General features: G+C 38.0%; 1 protein-coding gene across 3 annotated transcripts in view; it reads right to left on the bottom strand.

Moving 5' to 3' along the window:
* Positions 1–18,976, bottom strand: part of LOC101702417 (aldo-keto reductase family 7 member A3) — a 35,163-nt gene extending 16,187 nt beyond the window's left edge. For all 3 annotated transcript variants that reach the window (XM_087215107.1, XM_087215109.1, XM_087215110.1), the window contains exon 1: positions 161–18,976. Coding sequence is in view for 1 of the 3 variants with exons in the window: in XM_087215110.1 (XP_087071236.1) it covers positions 161–170 (10 nt within the window). In the remaining 2 variants the exon portion in view is untranslated. The remainder of the gene's footprint in view (positions 1–160) is intronic.
* Between the last annotated feature and the right edge of the window lie 490 nt (positions 18,977–19,466).

Below are 19,466 nucleotides of genomic sequence, written 5' to 3'. Positions count from 1 at the left end.
AGTGAACATAGATGCAAAAATCCTTAATAAGATACTGGCAAATAGAATGCAGAAGATCATCAGAGAACAAGTCTTATAGACAGGGCTTGGAAAAGCCACTGATTTAGCTAAAACACCCATTGAGACAGTCACTGTTCCTAAAGGGTGGGCAACTACTTACTCATGAACATATCTAATTCCACCAGGCTTTCTCCTTGATGGCACTCTCTTGTATCACATCACAGTAGTTCATTTTAGAACATGACCCAACTTTTGTGGTTTTGATTCAGAAAGACCTTAGTATAGGTGGGAATGCTAAGTCCGAGAGTTAGAACTTTCTATTTAATATTTGACAATTCTACTAAGATTGCATAATGAATGAGTTCAAAAGCCATGCCCTTGGGCCGGGGATTTAGTTCAGTCGTGCCGCCACCTGCCTCGAAAGAGCAAGGTCCTGAGTTTGATACCTGGTACCCAAAAAAACTCAGGAGATAGCAAAGGCCAAGGTCTTCACCTAGTTATGTGATTATTGCAGACACCTGTAATTCCTTGTAGCACTTGATTTACTGCTGCTGGGACCACTTTCAATGCTTGGTTTTGTTTTGTTTTTTGTTTTGAAGTAAAACATTTATTGGTACATTTTAGATATACAGAATGATAACATTCATCACAGGGAATTTGTTCCTGTATATCATACATCTTGTTTCTTCTTTATTTCCCTTTCCCCCACCCTGACCTCCTCTTCCCTTCCTTATTTACAAAAGCTTTGTTTCCATTTTTTCCCTTCTATTCTCTTCCCCCGCCCCCTTGGCCATTCTTTCCTTTCCCCCCTCCCTCTTCTCTTGTTCCCTTTCTCATTTGAATATTTTCTTCCTATTTCCCAATATCTATTATACATTTTGGTCCTTATTAATACTTTTGGTTTCTCACACCAGAGAAATAATTTGATATTTAAACATGTGTGTCCAATTTATCTCAAGATGCATCATTTAGCTAGAAATGTCTCAAGCTTATACTTTATGGCAGAGTAGTACTCTCTTATATAAAAAAAACTCATGTCTTCTTTATCCATTTATCTCTTCATGGCCATTTGGACTATTCCCAAGATTTAGCTATTACAAACTGTGCTGCTATAAACATGGATGGGCAAATATCACTGCGGTATGATGCTTTGAATTCTTTTGGGAGGATATCAAGGAGGGGAATAGCTAGGGTAAATGGAACCTCTAGTTTTAGTTTTTTGATGAATCTGCACATTGATTTCCACAGTAGTTGCACTAGTCTACACTCCCACCAACAGTGGAAAAGGATTCCCCCACAGCCCCACCAGTTATTGGTTGATTTCTTCATAACAGTCATTCTTTCTGGAGTGAGATGGAATCTCAGCGTTGTTTTGTTTTGTTGTTTGGGTTTTTTTGTACCAGGGATCAAACTCGAGACCTTGCACTTGCAAGGCAGGAGCCAGAACCACTGAGCTAAATCCCCAGCTACTCTCAGCATTGTTTTACTTTGCATCCCTCCAATGACCAATGACGTTCAACATTTTTTCATATATTTATTTGCCATTTCTACTTCTTCATCTGAGAAATGTTTATTCATTTCAGATGCCTATTTTTAGATTGAGTCTTTAAATTGGGGGGGGGGTTGACTTTTTTTAGTTCTTTATGTATTCTAGATAGTAGTCCTTTGTTTGAGGGACAGCTGGCAAAAAATTTTTTCCCACTCTGTGGGTTGTTGCTTCACTTTCTTGGTGATTTCCTTTGGTGTGCAAATGCTTTTTAATAAGATGACATCCCAGCTGTTGATTCTTTGTGAAATTTCCTGTGCAATTGGGGTTTTGTTCAGAAAGTCTTTGCCTACACCAATGTCTTCAAGAGTTCTATCTATTTTATCTACCAGCAGATTTAGTGTTTCTGTTTTAATTTTTAGATCTTTGACCCACTTTGGTTTTAGTTAGCATGGTGAAAAATATGGGTCTACTTTTAATCTTTGGCATGTGGACAGCCAGTTTTTCCAGTGCCATTTATTAAAGAGGCTATCTTTCTTCCAGTGCAGGTGTTTGGCTCCTTTGTCAAAAATAAGCTGGCTGAGTATGTTTGGAGTTGTTTCCGAATCTTCTAGTCCATTCCATTGATCCCTGGGTCTGTTTTTCCCCAGTACCATGCTCTTGTTTTTTGGTTTTTTTTTTTTGGTTTTTTTTTGTTTTGTTTTTGGTGCCAGAGATCGAACTCAGGTCCTTGCACTTGCACAGCAGGCGGCGAAACCACTGAGCTAAATCCCTGGCCCCCATGCTCTTTTTATAACAGTAGATTTGTAGTATAATTTCAAATCAGGGATTGTGATGCCCGCTGACTTGTTTTTGTTTCCCAGAATTACTTTTGATATTCTAGGTCTCTTCTGGTTCCAAATGAATTTTCGGATTGTTTTCTCTAATTCTGTGAGATATGGTATTGGGATTTTCATCAGGATTACATTAAATCTGTATAACAATTTTGAAAGTATGGCCATTTTCTCTATATTGGTTCTTCCTACCCAAGAACAAGGGATATCTTTCCATTTTTTTGATAGCCTCTTCTGCCTCCTTTTTCAGATTACTGTAGTTTTCCATGTAAAGGTCTTTTACTTGCTTCAGTAGATCCACTCCTAGGTATTTCATTTTTGGGGATGCTATTGCGAAAGATGTTGTTTCCCTAATTTCTCTCTCTGTGAGTTTGTTGTTTACAGGAATGCCATTGATTTTTGAGTGTTGCCGGGCATTTAGCTCAGTGGTTCTGCTGCCTGCCTCGCAAGCGCAAGGTCCCGAGTTTGATCCCTGGTACCAAAATAAATAAATAAATAAATAAATAAATAAAATGTAGATTTTTTGAGTGTTGACTTTGTATACAGCTACACTAATGAGTTTGGTTATTAAATCTAGAAGTCTTTTGGTAGAGTTTTTTGGATCTTCTATGTAGAGTATTGTGTCATCTTCAAATAACGATAATTTAATTTCTTCATTTTCTATCCTTATTCCTTTTATTTTTTCTCTTCTATAATTGTACAGGCTAATGTTTCCAGAACTATATTAAATAACAGTGGTGAGAGTGGGCACCTTTGTCTTATTCCTCATTTTAGAGTGAAAGTTTTCAGTTTTTGTGCATTTAGTATGATGTTAGCTGTTGATTTGTTATAGATGCCTTTTCTCAGATTGCGATAAAGACCATCTATTCCTATTTTCTGTAGAGTTTTTTTCATGAATGGGTGTTGGACTTTATCAAATGCTTTTTCTGCATCTATTGATATGATTGTATGTGTTTTTGTCCTTGGATCTGTTAATATGGCATATTACATTTATTGATTTACGTATGTTGAACCATCCCTGCATCTCAGGGATGAATCCTACTTGGACATGGTTTTTGGTTTTTTTTTAGAGAGGGGAGCTGTATTATTAAAAAAAACTCAGTGTATAAAATATACACTAACACCTAGACACACACCTATATTTAAGTACATACATATTTTGTTATTTTCTCACCATATTAATACACTAAAATGTGCATGTATCTCTTTTTTCCTAACTAGTCCTTGAATGCAGACCCTTGAAGGTGTGTGCAGTCTAATACAGGGCATCATCCACACTGGGGACATGCTCTACCTACGAGTTGTACCCTCAGCTCCTGTTTTTAGGTGTTTTGGGGTTTTTTTTCTTCCCCCATTAAGTTTATTGGTACATTTTAGGTATAAAATACATTTACATACATCATTAGGATCTTGTACCATTACATGAGTATCTTGGTTCTTATTTTTTCCCCTTCCCCTGCCCTCCCTTCACCCCCTCCACCCTTCCATATTTGAAAAGACCTTGTTTCCATTTTTTTCCTTTTCTCATATTTTTGCTTTTCTCTTCTTTCCTTTCCCCTACCCCTCCCACTTCCCCAGCTCCTTTAGACCTTTACCTCCTATTACACAATATCAATTACACATTTTAAAAATTATAATATCAAGATCTAGGAGACATTACCACAGATTTTACAGAATTTAAAAGGATATAGAAAGCATATTTCAAAAATCTGTTTTGAAATAAATTTGACAACTTCTAAGAAGTACCTTGGAAGACAAAGTAATGAAACTAATTCTGGAGGAAATATAAAATTTGAATAGCACCTATTAAAGAAAGTATATTCCTAGCTTGAAAACCTACCTATATGACAACAACAGGCTCATAAACATTTTAGCTGATAAATTATATCAAACAAAGCAGAAAAAAGAAGGAACATTTCTCTCCTCATTTTAGGAACTCAACATTGTGCTAATACTAAAACTGGATAAAGATAATAGAAGAAAAAAGTATGAACATAGATAGAAATTTGTTTAACAAAACAAACTATCAGAAGTCAGATCTAGCAGGATGTAGAAAGTGGTTTTGTTATAGGGATGGCAGTGTTGGTTCAGCATTGGAAGATCCACCCCCAAAAGTCATCATTTTAACAGAGAAAAGGCAAAAGCCATATGATCCTGTCATTAGTTGGAGAAAAAGTATTGGACCAAATTCCACAGCTGTTCATGGTAAAAGCTATCAGGAGACTAGAAGTAGAACAGAACCTTCTCAACATATTAAAGACATGTACTCCATACTTCCAGCAAAATCACCTTATATGAATGGAGAAGATACAATGCTTTCTCCTTAAGGTGGGGAACAAGGGAAGATATGCTTACTCTTAGGATAGGATAGGCAAGGTAGAAGCAAAATCTTTATTATGTAGATGAAGTGATCCTCTACAGAGAAAATACTAAGAAATCTCTAGGAGCCCCTAGATCTTGTATTTGAATTTAGCAGGATTAGAAAACACAAGGTATATATAAAAATTCAAGTCTATATATACTTGCTATAAATGAAAATTGGATATTGCAATTTAAAAGTTATGTAGGAGTACAAAGGACCTAGAAAAGTAAAAAAAAAAAAAACAACAATGTTGGAAGACGTTTAGTATCTAATTTTAAGACTTCCTCTAAAGCTACAGTAATCAAGGCAGTGTTGGTGTAAGGAAAGACATATAGATCATTGGAATAAAATAGAGAATCTAGAAATAGAACCACACATATATGGTCCACTCAGTTTTGAAAGATTATTTAACATTAACATTTTATAGAATATAAACTCAATTCAAGAGCTAAGGAAAAGACAGTGTTTTCAGCAAATGGCACTAGAACACCTGGTATCTGTATATAAAAAATTAACCTCAACCCTTTATTTCCATACATAAAAATAACTTGAAAGGATCCATGAACCTAAATATGAAAGCGTAAAAGTATAAAACTTTAAGAAGAAATTATAAGAGAAAATGTTTATGAATTTAGGGCAGGCAAGAACTTCCTAGGATACAAAAAGCATGATGTATAAAAGAACAAAATTGATAAATGAGATTCCATCAAAATTTAGAACTTTAAATGACATAATTAAAATGAAAAGTAGTCCTTAAACAGACCATATTTATAATGCATATAACCTATGACCAGAATATATAAAGAATTCTTACAGCTCATTAATAGACAACCCAATTAAAATGTAGACATAAGAAGATGATAAATAGCTAGTATAGCACAAGGAATCGTGTGCAACTCTAGAATCAGAAAAACACTAATCATGAACAATAACAAGATTGAATTATATACTCATTAGGGAGATGAAGTTAAAAGTTTTAAAAGCCCTGTCATGACATTTTCTTTTTGTTGGATTCTCCCCCTTTGCATTTAATTTGTCACCCCCAATGGATTCATTATGCTGGGCTTCCTGGGGTTGTGATCCTCATTGTCTTTTCCTAGGATATTGTCTAAAATTTTTTGGAGTGCTGGTTTGGTATTGATGAAGTTCCTAAGGTGCTCTTTATCATGAAAGTATCTTATTTCTCCATCAATTTTGAAAGATAGTTTTGCAGGGTACATCAATCTGGGTTGGAGGCTGTTTTCATTTAGGGCTTGAAATACATCACCACAAGCTCTTCTTGCCTTGAGGGTTTGTGTTGAGAAGTCTGCTGTGATTCTGATGGGCTTTCCTTTGTATGTGATTTGTTTCTTTTCTCTAACTGCTTGTAGAATTTTGTTCTTCTGTTGGGTTTCTGGAATCCTAACTATTATATGCCTATGTGTAGAGTTTTTTTGGTCAAGGCTAGCTGGAGTCCTATATGCCTCACTTATCTGTATGTCAAGTTCTTTTCCCCTGCTTGGGAAGTTTTCAGCTATCACTTCTGTGAAAATCTTTTTCATGTCATCTGCACTCTCCCCTGTTTCTTCATTGACTCCAATCAGTCTTATGTTATTCTTCTTTGCATCATCTAGCAGCTGCTGGATTGATTTCTCATGGTCCCTTACAATTTTAAAGAAATTTTTCTTTTCCTGGTCACTAATTGCAATCTTATCTTCTATATCTGAAATTCTGTCCTCACATTGGTTCATTCTGCTGCGTAGATTTTCAATGGAGTTTTTGATCTCCTGGAAATCTGTTTGCATCTGTTTTATGGATTCCATTTGTTTCCTATGTTGGGATTCCATCATGTTCCTCAGATACCCTATTTTTTTTTTTACCTGTGTCCTCTCTAGATTTATTAATCATGTCTTGTGCTATGGGCACAATCTTTGGTGTTATCCGAGAAATTATTTCTGATTTCATTTTTTCCAGATCCTCTTTTGTTGCCAGTTCAGGGAGTCCAGGTGGTTGAGTATCAGATTATTCCATCTCATTTCCCTTTGGGGTTGCTGTAGGTGATCTGGAAGTCTGTTTTTGAGGCTTGTTTACGTGTCTTCTCATTTCCACGGGGTGGCGGGGGGGAGTGCTTCTGGCCCTGGGATTGGCTCACCTTCTCTGCCCTAGGAGCGTGGAATGGTGGCGGGGGAGCCTCTTGGTCATGGTTTTTAATCTTCTTTATGATTTGCTGCATTCTGTTTGCCAGTATCTTATTGAGGATTTTTGCATCTATGTTCATTATTGACATCATCCTGTAGTTCTCTTTTTTGGTTGGATCACTCTCTGGTTTTGGTATCAGGGTAATGCTTGCTTCCAGGAATGAATTTGGGAGTGTTGCTTTCCTTTCAACTTTTTTGTCTGTTTTGCTTTGTTTCGCACTCAGGACCTTGTGCTCACCAGGCCAGCACTGTGCCACTGAGCTACATCATCAGCCCCTTTTCAACTTCATTAAAGAGTTTGTGAAGTAGTTGCATTAGGTTTTCTCTAAATTTCTTGTAGAATTCAGCAGTGAATTCATGAGGGCTGGGTTTTTCTTTGTTGGTAGGTTTTTAATTACATCTTTAATTTTATTGGCTAATATTGGTTTATTTAGAATTTTTACATCTTCTTGATTTTTGGTAATTCATATAAATTTGTCCATTTCATCTGTGTTTTCAATCATATTAGAATATAGGTTCTCAAAGTAGGTCTTGATGATCTTCTGGATTTCTGCAAGACCTAATTCCATGCATTTGAGTCTTTTCTTTCCTTTTTTTTTGGTACCAAGGATCAAACTCAGGTCCTTGCCCTTGCACAGCAGGCAGCAAAACCACTGAGCTAAATCCCCAGCCCTCTTGCCTATTTTTTTTGACAAGTCTGGCTAAGGGTTTGTCAATTTTATTTAATCTTTAAAGAACCAACTCTTTGATTCAGTGATTCTTTTTCTTGTTTTCTTAATCTCCATTGCATTAACTTCTGCTCTGATCTTTATGATTTCCTTTCTCACATGAGCTTTGGGCTTGAAGCCTAAGGTTCAACATTAGATTGTTCATTTGAGCTTACTCTGTTTTTCTGATTTGAGAATTCACCACTATAAATTTCCCTTGTAGGACTGCTTTCATTGCATCCCATAAGTTCCAACATGTTGTATTGGCATTATCATTTAATTGTAGAAACTGTCTAATTTCTTCTTGAACTTCATCTGTGACCCATTGGTTGTTATTTAATTTCTACGTGTTCGTGAAGTTTTTGTGGTTTCTTTTGCCATTGATATCCAATTTCATTGCACTATGGTCTGATAATATGCATGGTATAATTTCAATTCCTTTGTGTTTATTTAAGCATGTTCTAATAGCTAGTATGTTGTCTCTTTTTGAGAATGTCTTTTGTGCATCTGAGAAAAATATATATTCTTATGTTGTGGGTTCAAACACTTTGTAGACATTTACTAAGTCTATTTGGTCAAAAATTTGGTCCATTTCTGATGTTTCTTTGTTGTTTTTTTGTATAGTTGATGTGTCTACTTGTGCCAGTAGGGTATTGAGTTTCCCCGTTATAACTGTATTAGTGATTATTTGATTTTTCATGTCTGTTCATATTTGTTTTATATAGTTGGGTGTGCTGCTATTTGGTGCATATATATTTATGATATCTCTTCCTCTTGGATTGTTCCCTTTACGAGAATGTAGTGACTTTGGTTGTCTCTCTTAATCAGTCTTGACTTGAAATCAACTTTGTCTCCAAATAGAATAGCTAACCCTGAGTTTTTCCAGTTTCTTGTCTCACAGAGTATTGTTTTCCATTTTCTGACCTTTAGTATGTGAATTTGTTTTTTAATTAAGGTGTTTCTCATATGCAGCATATTGTTGAATCTTGCTTCCTAATTCATTATGCCAGTCTGTTTCTTTTGGTTGGTGAATTGAGACCATTTACATTGATGGTTGTAACTGATATGTATTTGTAGGAGACCAGATAATGAGAATTGAGGCCTCATTGACCTCTGCAAGTACAGAGGAGAAAAACAACAGGCTGTTTCTCCTTTGCCAACATGTAGGCATGCTAGCATGCTGGAAATCCTAGAGAAGAGTCTATGCAGCTGAGATTTGGTTTTCACCTGGGTATATCCTATAGATACCAGGAAGCAGATGAATCTTTTATTACCCTGAATGCTTGTTCTCATGTCTAAGTGAATAGAAGTCAGATGGGCCAAATGCTCAGGGCTCCTGTCTACTAGAGACAGAGAGCCCCCTGGCTCCCTCATTCTAAATTAACTCTGTATCTTTTTGTCTTTCATCTTCATTCATCCTCTGGCTGGGAGCAAACTTGTAGGTTGACCTCCTACAAGTGGGGCCTGAAAAGGGACGTGACTGGGGAAGGTCAGGGAATTGGGATCTGTATAGGGATCTGACCAGGGAAGTCCACCCAGGCAGAAGGAATAGTGAGTCAGCGATCAGGGAGCTCCACAGCAGAAGAGGAGCCAACCTAGACAGCTAAGAAAAGGAAAAGTAGATGTGCAGGGAAATTTTTCTCACTAGGGTAATAGGGGCAGAATTCATTGATTGAAGTACAGCATTATACCCCTTTTTTGGAAATTCTGTTGCACTAGTCTGGCACTCAAGTCAGTACTTAGTTGCTTTCTTATCAGATATAATCTTTGGTTTCTTAGACTAGCACGTTTAATGTAGAAAGTTGGGGTCAAGTGGGAAAGAATTTTTTTTGGTACCAAAGATCAAACTCAAGACCTTGTGCTTATGAGGCAGGTGCAGCACCACTGAGCTAAATCACCGGCCCTGAGTGGGAAAGAATTTAAAGTGTGCTCATTCCTAGGGCTCTATTATATTCCCAAAACTTTCTCCACATGGAGCTTGATCTGTGAAATTCTTTGTCCTTTTACTGTGGGAAAATATCCTACATTTAGTGCACCCTTGAGAGAGGATAAAAATGGAGTGAATAGCCTTGGTTCCCTTCTCTTACCTTTTCTCTTCCTCCTCCCCTGCACTTGGGCTCAATACAGATAAAAGGTTTATAATAAGTAAGATGGAGGCTGCTTTAGGATTTGTAGGCTGTTGATGCATGTGGGCACTTTGCATCCCATACTTCCATCTCCAGCTGCAGGTCCACAGGACTGAATTATGGTAGTTATTAATCCTAAGGATTGCTTCTTACCATCTCCTTAAACCCACTAGATCCAATATAAATGAACTTTCTTGTCACTGGGGATGAGGAACAGTTCCATCCTATGTCAGCATTTTGTCAATCAAACTTTAGATCCTTTTAGGAAAAATTCCCTCAAGCCTATATAATACATTGTATGGATGGTATATTGCTTACTGTTGATTCTCAGCAATAACTTACCCTTCTTTTACTGAAAGTAAGTGAGCTTTGATACAATGTGGGTTATGTATAACCCTAGAGAAAGTGCAATCTCCCCCTATAGTTATTTGGGTACTCTGGTGGTGGAAAGAGCAGTTCAGGTGACACCTGAAGCCCTTAAAGAGCTCCAAATAATAGAAGCTGCTTTGGCAGATAAACAGGTACTTCAAGTTATTATCTTCCTAACCAGCTTGCAAGGGGTTTTCAGACTTATGCAAATCTAAAGGCTGGACTGGTTCAGTGGGCCTGCCACCGCAGTGTGCAACTTTGGGGATTTGATCCCAATCATATCATGTTCCCCATTGATCTTGCACAGCATACTTATTTATTACAAACTTTCTTGGTCTGGCAAATAGCCTTTGAGATTATATAGGATGAGTTGATAATCACTATCTGTCTGATAAGTTTGTACAGTTATATTGTCAGTATTTGTCTTACCTAGTAATAGTTAAACAATTCCTCTTACAGATGCCTCAACTTACATTGCAGAGGAATCTTCTCATGGTTTTCTGGCTTACTGGACTATGCAAAATCACCAGAAAGCTGCTGCCCCTGGACTTTCAGCTCAAAGATGAGAATTAGTTGCTGTAATTACTGTATTAGTATGTAATATGAGCCAGGTGTGGTGGTTCATGTCTGTTGGGAGGCTGAGGCAGGAGGATTGCTGTGAGTTTGAGGCCAGCCTGGGCTATATAGTGACCTCAAGGATAGCCTGAACTACAGAGAAAGACCCTGTCTACAAAAAAAATAAACGTACTCTGGCAGAACTGTTAACATTTTGTGTGATTCCACCTATGTAGTTAGTGTCACCAATTGCTTGAAGATAGCTGCCACAAAGGGCATCCTGGATTCCCTTCTGTTCAATCTGTTTTTATGATTACAGAAAGCCATTTGAAATAGGACTCCCTTTTTCTGTAGAGATCATGCGTGCTCACATTCTGGTCTTTCTGGACCAGTGGCAGAAGGAAATCATCACACTGATAGACACATCCCCTTGACTTTTCAATAGGCAAGGCTTTCACATTCTTATTTTCCATTAAAAAGCTATAATCAGGGCCGGGGATTTAGCTCAGTGGTTCTGGTGCCTACCTTGCAAGCTCAAGGTCCCAAGTTTGATCCCTGGTACCAAAAAAAAAAGGCTATAATCAGGGGCCAGAGATTTAGCTCAGAGGTGCAGCCGCCTGCCTCGCAAGCACAAGGTCCCGAGTTTGATCCCTGGTACCAACAAAAACAAAAACAAAAAAAAGGCTATAATCAGCCTCCAGGTGAATGAGCTATGGCCAATTGACGTGGCCATATATACTCCAAACTGTGGAGTATATATAATCCAATTTGGCAGACTTCAGTATGTGAAAATTACTTTTTAGCAGCCTTTAGAGGGAACAATTACATGTGGCTGTCAAAACAGCAGTTTTGGCTATCAGCTGTGACTATCCAATAACTATGGCTATCAAAGCAACATTGTGAAGTATATATAGCTAGATATTCCAACCAGACAAACTGTCAGTTTAGGGCCATCTTAAAAACTGTTTTTACTTTCACAGGTGCAAAGGTTTTCATTCCTTTAGATTCTTATTACAAGAGATCTCTATTAATTGACCTACAAAAGTTCTGACTAGTCTCATTTATAGTTACAAACTTGAAAACTATAAAGGGTTATTATAACTTGGACAAATACATGAGTGCAGTCTGATTTATAAACAAATCATCTTGTCTGTGTTTGTCCATCTGTCTTTTCTATTGTTACAATATGAACAGCTGTTTTGTTTGAGCTTAATAGTTTGTTCATTTTTACTTTTTGGATTTTTTGAGTTAGTAACCTAAACTGGCTCATAGATAAGTATCATTAGCGTTAAAGTCATGCTCCCCACCCAGATTGCCAGCTGATTGAAATGATGTCAGGGCTGGTTTTACAAACATGATGCACATTGTTGTCTGTGTACAATAAATCAGGAACCTTTCATTGGTCAAGAATAATGTGTTAATTGTTACAATCTGGTTCCATAGGTCTTCTAAAAATTAGTTAAGGTAATTAAATGAGGACTCTTAGGCTTAGGGAGACTGCTGGACAGGACTCTCCTTGGTGAATAAAGGATCAGATGCCTGGAAATATTTTATTCCAGTCTTTGTTCACAAAATGGATCTCAATAGTGTCCATAGTCCTATGGGAGAAACATCCCAATAAACATTGCTAAGCATATTATTGGGATATGTTTACATTGGGCATTGTCAAAGGAATAGGTTTTCTGTGGATAAAACAATAAGGTATTCTTCAAAGATTCTCTTGGTACAAAATGAAACTAAATTAAGGGACAAAGAGTTTTATATAGCTGTGACACTCATTCTTGCTGATTGTATGGTGTACTGAATATATTTACACATGCCATCTGGGTGTACAGGTCTTCTAAGATATAAAACCAGGATCGTTTATGATGATAACCTTTTTTAGACTCAGATATCTGCCTTTCTCTTGCACTCCAGCAACTTGTGGCAAGAGGTACATTTATAAACTGACACATTCTCCTTAGATATTATATTAAAGAATAACAAATTAGGTGAGAGTTTTCTTTGTGTCATTTAATGTTTTGTGATCAAATGAAGATGTTTGACTAAAAGGCTACTCTATATTAAGATAGACATTTAAGGGGCCAGGGATTTAGCTCAGTGGTTCCCTGCCCGCAAGTGCAAGGTCCCCAGTTTGATCCCTGGTACCAAAACCCCAAAAAAAGATAGACATTTAAGTGTATTACAAAGATAATATCATCATGATTATTATGCTAAAATACTATTTATAACCACAAGTTTTCTCTGTAAACTATATAACTGTTGTCTGTTAATTCTACAGGGATGCGACTACTAAAAACAACCATAGTTGTTAAGAAATAATGGTCCTAACTGTGATTTATATTTAGATGAAATTATAATAGTTAAGTTCATTGCCCTCACTGCAATACTAATGTCATTGATCTTCTCTTCTGAGTGTTCAACAACTAAAGTTTGGAGACCGGAATTAGATAGGTAACTGGGCTAAGAGTATAGCCAACATTTTTGCAATAGCCCTCCAAGGTCAACAAGGATCCAGGACATGGGAGAACCCTTTCTGCAGGATCCTACAACTATGTGAGTCACGCAACCTCCTCACCAGAGAGATTACTGGACCCCAGACGGGACAGGAATCAACAAATGTACAGTGTGCCAAAGGAGGGTCACCAAAGCGGGAAAGTCTCATGTTTCACCCAAAGCAACATGGTCAAGCAAGGCCATGACCAATCCTGATGGCTGACACTGACAGAGGAGTTAAGAGGCTCTATGCATGGTTCCAAAGTAATGCCTGAGGAGACTTAACCAACTTTGATAGACACCAAAAGGTTAATTTTAATTAATACAGGTCTTACTTTAACTTGGCCTTAAAAACCTAGTAGAGAAGTATAACTAAAAGATATATAAGATTAATGCCATAGTAATAGAGCTAGATACAAAAAGGAGCTCCAACCACTGACTTCTGGCAGTTTCCAGTGATGCTGGTAGCTGACAACTGTTACGGTTCATTAGAAACTACAGTGTTATCTATAAAATCTTAACAAGAGTCTTTAAATTCTTTAGCTACAATTGTCCTTCAAAATCACCAAACTCACCTTCTAACACCTGAGACTAGAGAGACTTATAACAAAATATCAGATTTATGGATAACTTCCATCAGTAGAGGGCTCCAAGAGCCAGTGGGTTACATTTGCTATTCCAGTCTTCTAGGAGCAGTTTCTAAACATTGCCCTTTCTCTAACCTGCCATTCCATTCTATTGCTCATGCTTTGATTGCACATGCTCTAATTCTTGATAAATCTGTTCATTCTTGCCTAGAGGCTGTTAAACTCCAAGTGCCTGTACAGATGGAACAAATGACAAATGTTGTAGACTTTTTCCAGAATCCACCAGATTGACCTTGTAAAGAAAGTTCATAACTGCTAAACTATAGCATAACTTCTATCCAAGGCCTATTAGATTAGTTCTCTAGAGAAGGCCCCTGACATTGGTCTCCCTTACATCAACACTTTTCAGCTTGAAGCAGCTAAATGAAAATTATGCCCCTTTTCCTCTAACTACAGTTAGGGATACTTCTTCAGAAAGGGGAATATTGAGCCAGGGATTTAGCTCAGCTGTTTTGCCACCTGCTGTGCAAGCACAAGGACCCAAGTTCATCCCTGGTACCAAAAAATGGGGGGGGGGGATATTATACACAGTTAAGCTAATTAGAAATATTATAGTGAGGCTGGAGTAGGCCCTCAGGGAAGTCAGTGCAGAAAACCACTGTGGCCAAAGACATTCACTGAAGGCCAGAATTTAAGAAAAAGAGGAACCCAATAACATATGAAACAGGCACAACTGCTGCTAATACAAAAACAAGAAGGGGGAGATATATGAGACCAGATAATGAGGACTGAGTCCTCACTGACCTTCTCTGTAAGTAGAGAGGACAAAAACAACAGGTTGTGTCTCCCTTGCCAACACAAGGTCATGCTAGCACGTTGAAAGTCCTAGAGAAGAGTCTATACAACTGAGATCTGGTTGTTTACCTGGGTATTGCTACAGATAACAGGAAGCAGATGAAACTTTTATTACCCTGATTGCTTGTTCTCATGTCTAAGTGAATAAAAGTGAGGTGGCCAAATGCTCAGGGCTTCTGTCTACTAGAGGCAGAGAGCCCCTGGTCCCCTCATTCTAAATTAACTTTATGTCTTTTTGTCTTTCATCTTTGTTCATCCTCCAGTCAGGAGCAAACTTGTAGGCTGGTCTCCTACATGTATTGATTTATCTTTGTCATGTTATTTTCCTATTGTTGGTTCCCTTTTTCCCCCTCTGTTTAATTGCTTACCTTGCTGGGTGAATTCATTCTGTTGGGAATTATGGAATTGTAGTCCTTATTGTCTCTTTCTAGAATGTCCTTCAGAACATTTTGGAGTGCTGGTTTGGTGATCATGAATTTCTTCAGGTGTTCTGTGTCATGGAAGTATCTTATTTCTCCATCAATTTTCAAAGATAATTTTGCAGGGTACATCAACCTGGGTTGGAGGTTATTTCCTTTTAGGGCTTGAAATACTTCAAGTTCTCTTTGACTCAAGAGTTTGTGTTGAGAAGTCTGCTGTGATTCTGATGGGCTTTCCTTTATAGGTGATTTGTTTCTTTTCTCTTAATATTCTGTTCTTGTGTTGAATTTCTGGAATCTTGAATAGTATGTGTCTTGGTATACATTTTTTTTGATCATGGGTAATTGGAATTCTGTATGCCTCACTTATCTGTATGTCAAATTCTTTTTCCAGGCTTGGGAAGTTTTCGGCCATTACTTCTGTGAACAGGTTTTTTATGTCATTTATGCTATTTCCTGCTTTTTCATTGACTCTGATCAATCTTACATTAATCTTCTTTGGATCATCTAGCAGCTGTTGGATTAATCTTTTGTGGCCCCTTCCTATTTTTAAGAAATCTTATTTTTCACAGTTGCTAACTGCAATCCTGTCTTCTATATCTGATATTCTGTCCTCATATTGCCTCATTCTGTTGTATATACTTTCAATGGAATTTTTAATCTTCTGGATATCTGGCTGAATTTGTTTCATGGATTCCATTTCTCTCCTATGTTGGGTATTCATGGTTTCCATAATTTCCCTAAGCTCCTCTATTTTCTCATCTGTATCTGCTCTAGAGTCACTAATCACATCTTTCATTATGGTCACCATCTCTGTAGTTATCTGAAAAACTATTTCTGCTTTGATTTTTTTCTACAACCTTATTCATCTGCTTTGTTACTTCTGCTGTTACCACTTCAGATAGTCCAGGTGGGTGGCTTTTGAATCGTTCCACCTCATTGCCCCCTGGGTTGCCTTTTGTGAGCTGGGAATTGGGGGTTGCATCTTGCTTAAGTGACTTCTCATTTCCTTTCTTTTTAAAAAGTTTAATTCCTGGGTTGATGTTTATTAATTACTTATAGCAAGTAACTTTATTGCTAGTATTTAGAATATTTAGGAAATGAATACTTCTAAGAGATGTCTACTAGGCATAGTTGGCTTTTGGGTTTGGAGTTTGTTGCAAGATCCTACCTCTTCAATTTATTGGGGATGAGAAATTGCTGCCTTTTTGGCCTAACCCCTGGTTTTTTGACACTGGCACACAGTATTATTTATGACCCTTAGGCAATATCAATCTTGGTATACCAGGAAAAACAACTGATTAGAACAACTATGTCACCTTGGCTAAAGTTGTACAATCATCAATAGTGATAGCATCAAATACAGTGTAGAAAATAACAAACACTGGTAACTTTTACTTTGCCACCTTTAACCATATGAACTATATTTGTGGTTATATAACAAAATCTAAAACAAACCGGAAAATTCTATACAGTTAATATGCCCTCAGTATGGTGATTTTACCCTCAGGGAAGAAATTTTAAAATAGGTTAGAGTGAAAAATAGATAAATAAAGAAGAGGGAAAGATTAGAAGCAAGGATGGAGAACAAAGGAAGATTATGCAAACTTTGAGAAACTGGTGAAGAAGACAGGAGGGAAAGAGAGGGGAGAAATAAAAACAAGAACAGAACAGAATAACAACAACAAAAACTAGAAACAATGTTCACACTTATATAACAACAAGAACAATCAAGAAAAAAGAAAACAAAACAAGAACAAAAACAAGAAGAGAATCTGGGTCTGGTGGCATATGCCTGTAATCCCACCACTTGGGAGGCTGAGGCAGGAGTATTGTCACAAGACTGAGGCCAGCCTGGGCTACAAAGTGAGTTTAAGGTCAGCCTGAACTACATAACAAGATCCTGTCTCAAAAAAAAAAAAAAAAAGAAAAAGAAAAAAAGAGGAAAAGAAAAGGAAATGCAAAAACATGAAAAGAAAAAAAGAAAATAAAAATTTTTAAAAGTCCACTTCAAGGTTTGTTCCTGCTGTCAGTAGTAGACAAAGTGATGGAAATAGCTTTGTCCAAGAAGGATATCAAAAGGCAAGTTGTGCAGTTGTCAGTTCACAACAGTGAAGCTAAACTTCTTCCCCTAGGAACCTCTGGTCAAAGGGCAGAGCTAATAGCTCTAACTCCAGCACTGATATTAGGAAAAGGCAAAAAGTGAACTATCTATACAGATTCCAAATTTGCCTTTCTGGTGCTACATGTCCATGCATCAATCTGGAATGGAAGAGGCTTAGTGACTAATAAGCAATCAACTATGAATAACAAGCAGGACATTCTACAACTCCTAAAGGCAGTCCATCATCCCAAGCAGGTTGCAGTCATGCAAGGACACTGAAGAGACACTGAAGTCTCCTTGGGAAATCAAAAGGCTGACAGGGAAGCAAAAAGGGCAGCTTTATAACCCCTTAAGGCTCTATCCTTATTCCCAGTTCCTGAGAAACCATTAAAACCAGTCTATATTCCCCAAGAAGATAAATAGGACTTTGGACATGGGGGAATTAAAAATAATCTCTGGTGGTATTTAACAAAACAAACTGGCCCTTCCTCAGGGGACACAGTGAAAGCTATAAAAACACATCATGATTCCTTCCATATGGGAAGAAATCCTACATTGGAAATGGTCACTCAAGTTTTCACAGGACTAGGACTAGCAACAACTACCCAATAGGTCTGCAAAGTTTGCTCACTCTGTGCCTACCATAACCTGGGCAAGCCCAAACCACTTCCTTTATTAGAACCTCTACAGAAGAGAGGGATGTATGCTGGAGAGGACTGTCAACTAGACTTTACACACATGCAAACAGGGGGAGGATTTAAACAAATGTTGACGCCTACATCTAACTGACACCTTCATAAGCTGCACTGAAGCCTTTCCTACCTGTTCAGAAAAGGCTACAGAGGTAGTCAGGGTGTTTCTTAAAGAAATCATCTCAATATTTGGTCTACCTCTGTCCTTCCAGAGTGATGATGAGCCTTATTTACCTCTCAAATAATTCAAGGAGTGGCAAAGGCTTTAGGCTAAAGGAACCTAAAAGTTCCTAAAGGCTTTAGGTACCTCCATTCCACCTGGCGGCCTCAATCTTCTGCAAAGTTAGAGAGAGCCAACCAGATCTTAAGTGAGCTCTGCCAAAATGTTGCTAAGAGACATCTGAGTCCTGGCTCTGATTAGTGTCAATAGCACTTACGAATTTATAAAATGCCCAAAACTGGGTTAAATTTGAGCCCATTTGAGATGTTATATGGAAGGCCATTTTTATCCTCAGATAGTAGACCCAGAGACTACAAGATCCTTACAATAGCTCATCAATATGGGCCAAGTACAGCAGGCTATCCAAATGTATTCTAGCTACTGGCCCAGGGGGACCACCTACTGTCTACCTTGGAAACCAGGTGCTTGTAAAAACTTGGAGAGAAGAGATTCCCACAGACCAATTAAAGCCAAAATAGAAAGAACCCTTTTAAGTAATCCTTGCTACACCTACTGCAGTAAAAGTGGTAGAGATAGATAATTAGATTACTCTTTCTAGAACAAACTCTGTCCCACCTGAACCGTCTGAAGAAAGAGATTATCCAAAAAGGAAAAACTAATCCTGTGAGCCTCTGGAAGACTTGAGATTTCTCTTCAAAAAGCAAGACTCCAGTGCTGCTACAGATAAGTAAACAGGATCTTGCTATGACCCTAATTCTCAGATTTTTTTTTTTCTAGCACTGGGGATCAAACTCAGGACGTTGTACTTGCGAGGCAGGCAGGGCGCCACTGAGCTAAATCCCCAGCCCAGTTCTCAGATTCTTGATAACTTACATTCTTCTCTACAGGAAGTGTGGAAATCTGACTTGCTCCTTATATTTGGGCTAACAGTAAAATTTCTTTCCCCCATGAAACAGGCAGCTCAATGGTCACTCTTTCCTCATTATCTTCTGACAGGCTTTTCTTTTCTTTTCTTTTTTTGTACCAGGGATCGAACTTGGGACCTTGTGCTGGAGAGGCAGACAGTGGCACCACTGAGCCAGATCCCTGGCCCCTTTTTTTTCGGGGGGGGGGGGTACCAGGGATTGAACTTGGGACCTTGCGCTTGTGAGGCAGGTGATGGCACCACTGAGCTAAAACCCTGGCCTCTTTCTTTCTTCCTTCTTTCTTCCCTTCTTTTTCTTAACAGTGAGCCCCAGGACTCTAAAATAGTTGGAGAGTACATAATCCCCAGTAGGTGAGGTCTGTAGCCTCTTCCAGCTTGAAGAAACTATAGATCACAGAGACCTACACTCCCTCTGCAAACCCTAAAGAATTATGAGGATTTGTGCCCCTCAGTGGAAAATGAGGCTGGAAGGCAGGGCATGGCAAAGTTGGTTGGGGGAATAAATGTGAGGAGATTCCAGGACACAAATCCCAAATAAATCCCAAGGCCATGCACATGAAGTTCTCTCAGGTCCTGTGATGTGTAGAAGAAA

This window comes from Heterocephalus glaber, unplaced genomic scaffold (genome assembly GCF_053883595.1).
Source record: "Heterocephalus glaber isolate CG9 unplaced genomic scaffold, H.glaber_assembly_v1.0 deba00001452, whole genome shotgun sequence".
Taxonomy (NCBI): Eukaryota; Metazoa; Chordata; class Mammalia; order Rodentia; family Bathyergidae; genus Heterocephalus; species Heterocephalus glaber.
The sequence above is the reverse complement of the archived record's forward strand: the minus strand, read 5'-3'. Positions and strand labels throughout refer to the sequence as shown.